Genomic DNA, 12,927 nt, shown 5'->3' on the forward strand with positions numbered 1-12,927 from the left:
GAGCTTCCCTGAAACTAAGTAAAATTCCTGATCTATTTATAGCTTCTTTCTCATTTTCCCTACTTTTAGAGATGTATTTTCTTTTTTTTTTTTTTTTTTTTTTTTTTTTTGTATTTTCTTTTAAAATTTCTTGGTTATTATTTTAGTAGACAAACCCATGTGCTTCATCTAGCACTTTGAATCTTAAAAGCATTCTAGTATGACTTTTTTTTAATTAAAATTAATCTGGACTTGAAATTGAGGGACTTCAGAATATCCTTATGATCATGGAAGATGACTAACTTAGTTAATAAATTAGTCAGCAGATTTCTTGAAAGCAAATGATGTCTTGGAAACAAGGCTTAAAAGGTCTTAATCTGTGCTGGATGTAATATAGAAATCCAAGCTAACTTCAACTCTTGCCTGAAACTGTTGGTCTCCTTGATTCTATACTTCTCTTTATGTAGTCTCTTTACAGCAGTCAGAGTGATCATTGTAAGTTAAGTATAATGTTACTCATTTGCTTAAAACTCTTCATATTTAGAATAAAATCCATACTTCTGCCCTCATCTGTAAGGTTCTGCACAATCTCCTGCATACCTAGTTCTTTACTTGTTTTTACTGCTCTCCTGTTTGCTTCCTGATTTAACCACACCAGCTTTCTTGCTATTCCTTCAAAAAAGTTAAGGTCATTCTTCATGGCCTTTAGAATTGCATTACGGGGTGGGGGGAATACCTCGCCCCGTACTGTTCAGTTGGACTCAAAAGTTACCTTCTCAGGAGGTATTTCCTTGACCACAGTACCTAAACTGTGACCTCTCTTTAATCCCCAAGTCACAACGTATCCTGTGTACTGCTTTCATTTTCTCCATATATATAGTTAGCTGAAATTATATATTTGTTAATGGTCTCTTCCCTATTAGAATGTAAGCTCTATGAGGGCAAGGACTTGGTCTTGTGCACTGCTGTGTTCTTCCAACTTACATGCACGCACACGCGCACGCCTTCCCAGAACAATCCTAGGCACATAGACATTCAGCAAATGTTGGATGAATGAAATGACAATATGGACCTAGATTACTTTATGATTTTAAAACATTTCTTTCTAGGTGTTATATTTTCTTATTTAATGTATGTAAAAATGTAGTGATGTAAATATTTTCAGTTTTAAGAACTTTAAGAGTGAGTTTTTATGGACATATTATATTCATTGGGTTTAAGAATTCTAGCCATAACTTTACTTAGTGTATTGGCTGCTTGTGTGCATGAGCAGCTGTAAGTGAAATGAAGGTCTCTTAGAGGTTAATACAGCTTAACCTTAAGAGTCGGTTCTAAAAGTACTTCGGCATTTTTCTCATTGAATAAGAATGAGAAAGAAGTATAGTGTATGCTGAGTAGAATGGTTCTGGGTCATGATTATGTAAATTAAGAAAAATACATGCCTCTACCTGTTCCTGGTCACCATCTTTTTCTGCCTTATAAAAAGAAGACATAAAAGATTGAATAGAGGTTTTTTTGTTTTTAAAGTTGAATATGAATACAGTTTTGGTTTTGCTAGTTACTAAAATGTGTGTTGTGTCACAAATTACTTGTAGATAGAATCCTTATTTTCGTATTGTAATACTAGATTAGGATAGGGTAGATATCACAGAAGGTCAACCATCAGAGTCCTCGCTGCTATATGAACTGAGAAATATTTGTGGAATACACCTGTTTTATACTTGGTAGGTTAGAAGTTTTGGTCTTACGTTTTAATCATCTAGATGATTTTATTTTATCTTCCTGAAGTTACTGGCAGTAGTTCTCAATTGGTTTCTCTCAGTTTCTGGCCGCTTCCCACCCCCCCCCCCACCCTCAGGTGACATTTGGCAATGACTAGAGACATTTTGGTTGTCACAGCTGGGTGTGTGCTACTGACATCTGGTAGGTAGAGGCCAGGGATGCTGCTAAATATCTTACAGTGTATAGGACTGTCCCCCACAACAAGGAATTTTCCAGCCCAAAATGTTAGTAATGTTGAGGTGCCTTAATGTTACAAATAACTTACTCTAGAGTTCAAGTTTCTGTTAAAAGTTATTAAATTAGATATGCCAAACATGTTTAATGATTAAGTTTCACTAGGGAGCTCTCTCCCATACTGCTTTAGTCTCCCCAAACCACAGTAAAATACCTGGCATGGTCTTCAGTGTTCGTGTTATGCTAAAACAAAAGTTATTTTTTCTCATAGTTAAAAAGATCGTGTTGGAATAGCTTATTAATTCAAGTACCTGCTCTTAATATTACTTGAGATGGGATATCATGTGAGGGTCAGTCATCTCCCTGTAGCAAGTTGGCAAAGCCAGTTGACAAAGTCAGATGATGTCCCTTGTCATTAAAAATAAATTCTAAGAATTACTATTACGCTTTCTTAATGTCATTTAAACAATCTTAAATTCTTTGTAGAAGCATTCTGTATTTTTAAAGATATAATATGATCAAACATATTTCTGGTAATAAGAATAATCCATTCAAAAACCTGGTTTGTTTTATATAAAAAAATTTGGGAATTTGTGTTACCCAGTCATTGTAAATTTTATTATCTTTTTCCATGCTTTGAGTTTTGAAAATGTTTTAAAATAATATAGCAGTTAATTTTAATGAGGTTAATTAGAGGGTTGTTGCAACTTCTATATTCTTTATCCTTTCTTAGGAAGATTATCTTTCTTTTTTAATTCATACTCCTCAAAGATGCACTTTTTCAGTTTGAATAAAACTGAAATTTCTATAATATACAAGATACTGTAAGGCACTGTTGGGGTATAAAGTAAATTTGGGTCCTGGCCCTAAATGAAATTGTAGTCTAATGGAAAATAGCATTAAATTCTCTGACACAGCTATATATATAAGATATAGTACGGATGCAGAGCCAGAGTGGAGAATAATTCCATTTATGGAGATCAGAAGCTTTATGTAGTTTTGTATGGATAGATTATAGGGTGCTGCTTAGTGGTTTGGTGTGTTATGGTGAGAAATGAGACCTAAAGAGTGGGGCAGGGTTATATAATGGAGTGGCAAAATATTATTTATAAGGTGATACAGGGGCCTCATTAGGAAATTAGAAAGACATGGTAGGGATGGAGGGATTTTATAGATGTGGAGTAGACTAAAGAACTTTATGGCCAATTAGATATATAATGCAGAGGGACAAGAATGCATCAGTAGAAATTTAAAAATGGTTTCTTTATAGTAGTTGACTTCTACAGATGTGTGCCTTTTTAGAAAATTATGGAGGAGAAATTTAGACCTTTGTTTTATTTATGTTAAGTGACAACTCAGTTTCCATTTGGCATAAATGAATGAAGTTTTCCATTGATTGGTATTAAGGGGTGGGCACTAGGCTTTCATAATAGGTAGATAAAAAGAGGTACTCTTTTTCAGTTTTAGATGGTGGTGGCTGCTTAACTAGCGCAGAGAAATTACTTCATCATTTCTAAGCATTTCCTTTATTCTTAGACTTCATGTGCAGCAGTCGATGCCAGATTTTTTAGCAACTACTTTAAAGCAAAATTCCTTTTCTAATTTGTTAGAATTTATTTGGAGGGCAGAGAGAGGTTGGGGCTGGAGCATAGCATATCTCCCACACAAGATATACACATCTGTGGCAAATACCTTTATTTTCTTTTTGCTTCTAATTATTTTTAGTTTCTTTATTAGTTAATGATAACATCTACTTTAGAATAGTGGCTGAAGACCTTGTAAGTTTTAAAGAAAGCAAAATTTCTGCCAAGAAACATTACAGTTGTTTTTAAATATATTTTTTCAAGGGTCTAGCACTTAGTTTTAGTAGAATTTGTGCCAGCCGTAAACAGTCTGTAACTCTTGATTCAGAAGGAACCTTTCTAAACCCTGAACAAAGAACTGTACTTGAGCATAGTTCTTATTATGTCTTGTTCAGTATAAAAAATACATCATGATATCTTAACCGTAATACCCCTCAATAGAATTAGCTCTTACGTTGTATATAATATGTATATACCAGATTTTTATTGTATGTATCTAGTTATATAATGCATTATTTGATCTCTAAAAGATAGTTTCTAATTTTTGTTTCATAGAAAGAAGTCTATGATGAAATAAACTTGTTTTGATTTTGTATTCTAAATCTTTTAAGATTTTTTTTAAGTCTTCCTTATTTGATATCTTATTTTAATGCAATAAAGCTATACTTTTGACAGCTAGCTTGACTCAGTTTAAGGATTGGTTATGAATATTGGAGATGGTACTGGAAAAGTTACTACTAAAATTTTTTTGAGATTTATTGAATTCATTTCTTCATTAACATTTCCTGAACTGTAGCTTATCTCCTGTAATTGCCAGTTCTAAAATATTGTCACACCTTGTCTAGAAGAATTTTTATTGAATAAAGACATAAAAGCATAGGCCATGTTAAATTCTCTACAAGTACATTTTAGGATAGTATATGTAACTGTCACAGTGAGAGGAAGGAGATATAGTTAATGAATAATATAAAAGTAATTTCAGTTTGCTGTGGGCATTGCAAAGCTTCCTGTTCATGGCTGTACCTAATCATTCTTTTCCAGTTTGTCTGTATTTAGCTTTGTATTTGATTGAAACTATATCTGTAGTTAACTATTTGGCTATATGTGAAAGTTCCTTTTAGAAAAGGAGAGGTGTGTTGTTCCTATTCACAAAAAGTGTATGTATACTATATAATTGGAGAGTGAAGAAATGCTAACTTGAGTTTTTAATCTGGCATCCTTAAAAAAATAGCAATTTTAATTTCTATTTTTATCAGTTTTAAATATAGAAGGATGTGTAATGTAAATAATTTATATTTTTAATTTATTGTGACGATACTCTTGATATTATTGACTTCATTTAAATTCTTTGCATATCCCACTGTCTGTGAGAACCATTCAATAAAATAACAAAAAGTTGTCTTTAGGTATTGCATTTGATTTACTCATTTTTATTCCTAGTAGAGCCCTGTGCAGTAGGATTTTTCCTTTTAATGTTACTGCCTACTAGCTTAACAACTACTTGCATAAAGAGTGTGGCAGTTTTTATGCTTCTGCTAGAGGACAACTTAATATGAAAAATAGTTGTTTTATTCACCTCAACATAGAGTAGTCTTTCAGCTTAGTGACTGGGGGTGAGGGGGGTAGGTTCTTATACTTTTAGCCTATGAATAGTTATGTGAATTGGCATACTTAAAATCTTTCCAGCCCTAACTCTGCCACCATGTGACCATTTCTTTCAACATAATTTTCATATCAAAGAGAGCACACCCTCTGGTTCCTATTTTCATGATGTTATTTTAAGTATTAAATAAGAAAATATATGTCAAAATATATGGAAATGCTATTTTGAAAAGAGTCACATTGATACCTGATAGACAATTCAGGAAACATTTAGGGTCTAATATGGTGAGGTACAAAGCTGCTTCTAAGAAATAAATGCTTATTCATTTATAGACCAGAACTATTCTAACAGGTAATTGTAGAATATAGCCCATTGACAGTTATGTTAGCACTATGTTCCTATGGAAGAAAGTTTTTGTAGACTTGGGATTTTAGTTTGGGGATAAATCTGAGGCACATTGAAATAACAGTGACATATATCATATTTGATAGCATGTTTAGAAAATGTCAGTTATTCTTTTGATGACCTCTGTTTCAACCTTAGTTTATAGGGTATAGAGTGCTTCTAGTGCTGGACATTGGTGAATAGATTAACAAGATACGATATCTCTGTCATTCAAAGAATTTATAAACTAGCAAATACCTTTATTGATTCCAAACCTTACTTCTCTTATGATTGTTTTGTCCTGATACTCAGGACAGAAAAGTAGCGGCAGCAGTATCACTTCCTAACGAATAAAGATGATTTATTTCAAACTACAACATACTGTATTTTAGAATTATTAATGCAAACACAGTATCTCAATCCTGTGTGGCTTTTAGATTTCATGTATTAATTTAGCAGGTATTTATTGAGCACCTATTATGTGCCAGGCACTCTTCTAGGCATTTGGGATAGTTCAGTAAACAAAGTTAAGATCCCTGACATTTAGAGGCTTATAGTCTAGTGGGAGTGACAGACAACCATGAACATAAGCAAATTATATAGTATATTAAGAGATAAATGCTATGGAGGGAAAAACAGAGCCTGGTAGGTGAGATCAGTGTTGAGGCAGTGGGCATATTGCAATTTTAAATAAGATCTCGTAGATAAGGTGACATTTAAAGACTTGAAGTGAGGGAGTTGGCCATGCAGATATTTGGAGGAAGAATGTTCCAGACAGAGAACAGCCAGAAGTGCGTCTGACCTGTTTGAGGAATATCAAGGAAGACCTTGGAAGAAGAGTAAGAGGGAGGAGTAGAATAATAGAAGATGAAGTTGGAGGGGAAAAGAGGAGACTGATCATGGAAAGCTTTGGTAGGATATAAGGACTTTGTTTTTTACTCAGGGTAAAATAGTCATTGCAGGATTTTGAGCATTATCTGACTAGAAGCCTGGCTGTCATTATTATGGCAGCATGGGAATCTCAGCTTTGCAAACCATAGAGAACATGAATTTGGGAGTCTAAAAGTGTCATACACAAACCAGAAATGAATCATTTCTCTATTCCCACTCACCAAGCACCTTGGTCTTCAGAGATGTAGAAGCCCTGATGATTTCCAGGGTTCTGTGGTGCAGATCTGCTTCTTTTTTCTTCCCTCTCTAAGCCGTAGATTTCACCTTTCTTTGGTCTCTTTCCAGTAGTTCATCTTTTTAACTTCAGTGTTGTCTTCTCGCCTGTTCTGTTGTCCTTTGTCATTTTATTGGATATTTTAGGAGAGTATAAACATAAATTTATCATTCACCATGTGGAACCAAAAAACTAATAATTGATTTTCCAACGTGATTAGTAAAAAACGTCTGAGATACTTGTGCCGAAACTGTTTGACGCTGTAAAACGTTTTGCTGGATTTATGGTAATAATGTTATTTTTATGAAACACAAGTCATGCTCTTAAGCTTTTTAAACTTAAAATATATCCACTCATGGCAGTAGGAAAAGGATAATCACTTTCATTGTATAAAGGTATAAATTGTATAAAAGTAGTGTCTCGCTGTATAGCCACATTTTGAGAGTTTCTGTGCTGGAACAGTTTAGATTTGAATCCCTTTCAAGTGAATGGATTTGGACAAGTTAATGCAATTGAGGACTTGGGAACAGAGTGGATAACCAAAAGACAGCACATTCTGGTGGAAAGACTATGAGACCAGGATTTTAGCTCCATTTCTCTATTGCTAAATTTGATACTTCAGTAAATCACATAACCTTTCTATGCCTCAGTTTTTTCATTTGTAAAATGAAGGATTGAAAATTAGATCATCTTTAAATAATTCTTTTTTTAAATAATTCTAAAAAGTTTATGCTACTTAAGTCATTTTGGAAATTTGTTATACTTTTATGGAGAATATAATTAATTTTCTATTTTTATTTTTTTATGCAGGTTAATGGTGCAATGTAAGAAACCTTTAAAAGTTTCTGATGAATTAGTGCAGCAATATCAAATTAAAAATCAGTATCTTTCAGCAGTAGCATCTGATTCAGAACAAGAACCTAAAATTGATCCATATGCGTTTGTTGAAGGAGATGAGGAATTCCTTTTTCCTGATAAGAAAGATAGACAAAATAATGAGAGAGAAGCTGGAAAAAAACACAAGGTAAGAGAAATCAAAGTACACCAGAGTGTCACTGATGATCTGTAGCTCTGCATATAGTACCACACTTGTATTTGGAAAAAAAAATTCATCATTTTAACTTAGAAAAACATTTTTAAAAAATAGGTAAATCAGGCACATTGTACACAGTTTAAGAGCTTGTATGGGCTTGAAATTGTAGCTGGTCTCTGATAATGAAAAGATCTTTATTTTTGTAAAAGTTTTGAGGTTGGAGAAAGTGCATTAATTTCTGTTATATTGAAATCAGGACATTTAGGTAGACAAACTGTTTTGATTCTGAGTTAAACTATGCTGTAAGTGAATTACCAGTTTTCAAAATTGCAGTAAAATATACATCACTGAGTTTATAAAATACATGATATTTTGAATATGTGAATCAAGAACCTGTAGTGCCCCTGAAAGTAAAATGTTATGAGAATAAAGTGTGAGATGTACAAATACTTACTTGATTAAAAATTTAAAAATCAAATATTTGAGGATCTATTAAGGACAGAGAAATCTATTAAGATAACTCTGCTAGATAAGAATTTTGCTGTAAATACAAAATTGGAAATTGAAAGCTGTAAAATTGCAAAAAGGACCCAATAATATGTTTAATACAAAGAATTCATTTCACAAAGTTTTATTTAGCCTTACTGTGTGCCAGGTACTTGACATTTTGTTCTTCTGTAAATGTGGAAACAGTAGTATCTGGGAAGGCAGTAGGTATTGTAGAAAGAACATGGACTTTGGGATTTGGCAGATTTAGGTTGAAATCCCAGCTCAACTACTTATCAGCTGTATTTCCTGGGTTATCTTTAGAACTATTTTTTGTCTGTAAAATGAGTGTACTACTTCCTTATCATGTAGTTTAGTTGTGAGAGTTATTGATGTCTGTACTACACCCAGCAGAATGCTTGATACATAGCTACTCAATAGTTGGTATATTTTATTATTGGTAAAATATGTATTTCAGTCTAATATGTAATATTGTATGCAGGTAGAAGATGTGCCATCTAGTGTAACAGTGTTATCACATGAAGAAGATGCTATGTCATTATTTAGTCCCTCTATCAAGCAAGGTAAAACTTTAATTTTCTTTTTTAAAATACTGCATTCCAGGATTGTTACTCCAAAGTAATCTGACATTGTTGGACTTTCAGTGTTCCTTTTTGCATAATTCATGTTTCATAGAAAGGGACCTATCTTAAAATGATGGATTCATTGTTTATCTTGTACTGGGAGAAGCAAGTTTAGGTGATAGAAATTCTGTTTTGAATTGTTGGAACTTCTTTCCTTTTTTTTTTTTTTTAAATTTTTATTTTTGGCTTCCTTGGGTCTTCATTGCTGTGCATGGGTTTTTTCTAGTTGCGGTGAGTGGGGGCTACTCCTTGTTGCGGCGCATAGGTCTCTCACTGTAGTGGCTTCTCTGTTGTCAAGTACAGGCTCTAGGTGCTTGGGCTTCACGTGGGCTTAGTTGCTCTGCAGCATGTGGGATCTTCCCGGACCAGGGATTGAACCTGTGTCCCTTACATTGGCAGGCGGATTCTTAACCCCTGTGCCACTAGGGAAGTCCCTCCTTTTTTAACAAATAAAAATAATTTTCAGCTGTAAAATGAAGGGATAGGATAAGATCATCGCCTGAGATCTCTCTCAGATCTAAAAACTCAATTTATGAATTAGACTTTACTGTAATTTGGTTGTCCTTTTCTCCCCCTCTCCCCAAGTTAGAAGAACTGTTGCTGAGGTCATTAACTTAACAAATATTTATTGAGCACGTGTTATGTGTAGGCAGTGTTCTCGGCACTGGAGATACAGTGGTGAAGACTCCACTTTGAAAGTGTCTGACTTGTGCTACTTGTGAATAGAATAGAGAGACATGATATATTAGTTCTTTTACAAGATCTATTTAATTTTTGATGGAGGCAGAAGTTGTCCTTTGGTATGTGTCTTTTAGGGGCAAAGTTTTGTTTTAGTATTTGGAATAAATAGAGAAGATCAGTCAGGCTCTGTGCAACCAAAAACAGGAATAAGAAAAAAAGTCCATCTGAATAAGGAAGAGATGGTCTTTCATGAAATAAATTTAGTGGTCAGTGGTTCTAAGTAGCTTAAAGTGAGTTAACAATTTGGGTTTTTTAGCCTGTTTACCTACCCTAGGATATAGGAAATGTGTAATTGTCCCTGTGGTGTGGCTTTCTCAAAATGTGGACCATCTGCCACATTCTGGAGCATGTTTTGAGGTGAAACTGGGAAATCTTGGTTTTTAATAAATATCCTAGATGATTTTTACACACTCTAAAAATTTCAGAACTACTGCTTTAGTGAATCTTTAGGACAATGTGCAGAGGCACTTGGAAAGTGACTTTCACCTTTCTGAAAGGGAGGGCTATTTCAAGTTGTTTAACCATTCTGAGGATGCTTTGGAAGGTTTATACACCAAATTGCTTTTTTTTTTTTTCTTTCTTGTATGGGAATGTAAGAGGAATTTAACTTTCATTTGTATTTTTATTTTTTCTAAAGTCATTTTTTTCACTAAAACTGGGGGGAAAATAAAAGGAAAATAAAATTTTAGAGCTGAAATGAAACTTAACTAAGAGGTACTTAAGTAAGTACTTAAGTGCCTGGCACTGGGCAAAAGTGCTTTATCTACATTCTATCACATTTAATTCTTGTCATACTGTTAGTGTTGGAGTTGGGATTCAAATTAATTGTCTGACTCAAGAGCCAGAGAATCTGTGCTTCCTTTATATTTCAGGAAGATAGAAAAATTAAATGTGTGTGTTTAATTCTGTTGTCCTGATAGTGTTTATATTTTTATTTGACATATTATTAATGTAGATTACTTAGCTATGTTATGGATTACATAGCCTTTGGTGAGCTTCTTGGGGAAGGTATGACCATATATTTAAAAGTTTATTTCTATGAAAAAAAATGGCTAAATTTTAAACAAGTCACCATTTCTTACTGCATAACACCCTTATAAAGTTATATGTCTAGCTTAAATAAATAGAATAATACTCATTTGGTCAGTAGTAGAATTTTTGATTTTTTTTTTCTGGTTGTCATATGTAGATGCTCCACGCCCTACTAGTCATGCCCGTCCTCCATCAACCAGTTTGATTTATGACTCAGACCTGGCTGTCTCTTATACTGACCTTGATAATCTTTTTAATTCTGATGAAGATGAACTGACAGTGAGTATCTTATTAATGATTACAATTATAATTTGTTTTCCTTGATTTTATATAAGTTTATTTTTCAGAAGTGATATGTGACTTGAATACTATGTTTTAGCCCTGAACAATAGGATATATTTTGGAAGAAAATTAATTGGTGTCCTTTTTTAACCTCATGTTTGAGCCTTCTTTGTTTTTTTTTCTGGCTGCACCGCCTGGCTTGCAGGATCCCGACCAGGGATTGAACCCGGGCCCTCGGCAGTGAAAGCACAGAGTCCTAACCACTGGACCGCCAGGGAATTCCCTGAGCATTCTTGATATAATGTCACCTATAAACTTTGAGGGGTATTTTTTCTTTATTTTTTTGTCTTTGAAGGACATGTATAATTAAGCTTAATTTGAGCTCTGCCATATGTTCTTTTTCTCCAGTCCCTAGGAAGCAGAATTATTACTATTACTTTAATAACTAGAATTATGACTTATAACATTATACCAGAACATATAAGATTTTTAGAAATTTCATGTAATGTCTGAAACATTTATATTAACATACTTCCAAACAAATAACCCAAAGAAAGTTTAGTATTGTTTTTTGTTTGTTTGTTTGTTTGTTTGTATGCAGGTTATTAGTCATCAGTTTTATACACATCAGTGTATACATGTCAATCCCAATCGCCCAATTCAGCACACCACCACCCCCACCCCACCGCGGTTTTCCCCCCTTGGTGTCCATGTTTCTTCTCTACATCTGTGTCTCAGCTTCTGCCCTGCAAACCGGTTCATCTGTACCATTTTTCTAGGTTCCACATACAAGCATTAATATACGATATTTGTTTTTCTCTTTCTGACTTACTTCACTCTGTATGACAGTCTCTAGATGCATCCACGTCTCAACAAATGACTCAATTTCGAGGAAGCAGAATTATTAACCTAATCTTTGGTCCTCTAGTTTTAGAAATGACCGAAAAATTGACTCAATTAGAGAATAATAAGTAATTAACATTAAAGTTATATGCCTTGTCAATTTGTTAAGGAATACTACTTCTTCTGAATTTGTTTGGCTTCACAGCCATTATTATAAGACACCTACATACTATAATAATGAAAGAGGAAGAAAAAGTAATACTTAATCTTTAACACCCATTTGCAGGGAAAGGTGAAGATAAAAGAAATTAAAGCTTAAAATGAGATTCCCTAGAATGTCAAGTCTCTGGCAAATTAATGAATTGGGTGCTGCATTATAAAAGGGAAGTCCTTTTTCATCTGCATAAAGATAGCTTGGAAACTTCTATAGTACATTTGGTCTCTTCAATTAAGTGACATAAAGCAGATATCACTATACATAAACTTTTACTCCACATCCCGTAATATAGTATATTTTAGGTGAATATATCCCTGAATACTTTGATACTTTTGTACTTTCTCTCTCTACCATTCACATATCAGCAGTGGCTCTTCTGAGGTCATGGGTTGTAATCAGAGCTCAGTCTACATATCTAAGACAAGGTGGCTAATAGGAGACAAGGAACCAAGTTGTCAGCTCTAACAACACTGGTGACAGATTAGAGATTCTAAAACTTGTTTTGTTCAATGTATTAAAACTACCTTTAGTTAGGGATCCTATTGCTTTGTCGTATGAGATCTTTCTGAAGTTTTGCTTAGTTTTACCTGTTGTAGTGTTTTTGCAGGGCAAGAAGATTATTAAACAAGGTAAAAGTGTAAACAAGGATTTGGAGGGGTGATTGATTATATAGGAATCTTTAATGTCTTTTATTTAAAGGGACAAATGCTTTATGAGTATCTTTTACTAAGAGGCAATTCTGATGTTAATTATAAACCCTTATAGTAGGTTTTCTTACCTTTTTTTTTTTGATAGGTTTTAAGTAATAGGTTGTTCTATGTATTTTGAAAGTATTGGTCATTTTCTTGAAGGAACTTTTTCCTCTGTTATTTGGAGCATTATCAAATCAGTAGAAAAACTAATCTGGGTTATTGATTACCTAAAATGTGTTTTATGTCTTTAAATTATTTTGTATCTTTAAATTGTATCTCGTATATAT

The 12,927-nt window shown here is 33.6% G+C and overlaps 1 protein-coding gene across 1 annotated transcript in view; it reads left to right on the forward strand.

The window, feature by feature from the left end:
- Nucleotides 1-12,927, forward strand: part of MED13 (mediator complex subunit 13) — a 95,682-nt gene that overhangs the window by 42,605 nt on the left and 40,150 nt on the right. The window contains exons 10-12 of the mRNA XM_032615774.1: nucleotides 7,481-7,694; nucleotides 8,692-8,773; nucleotides 10,764-10,885. Coding sequence (XP_032471665.1) covers nucleotides 7,481-7,694; nucleotides 8,692-8,773; nucleotides 10,764-10,885 — 418 coding nt within the window. The remainder of the gene's footprint in view (nucleotides 1-7,480; nucleotides 7,695-8,691; nucleotides 8,774-10,763; nucleotides 10,886-12,927) is intronic.

This window comes from Phocoena sinus, chromosome 20 (assembly GCF_008692025.1).
Source record: "Phocoena sinus isolate mPhoSin1 chromosome 20, mPhoSin1.pri, whole genome shotgun sequence".
NCBI lineage: Eukaryota > Metazoa > Chordata > Mammalia > Artiodactyla > Phocoenidae > Phocoena > Phocoena sinus.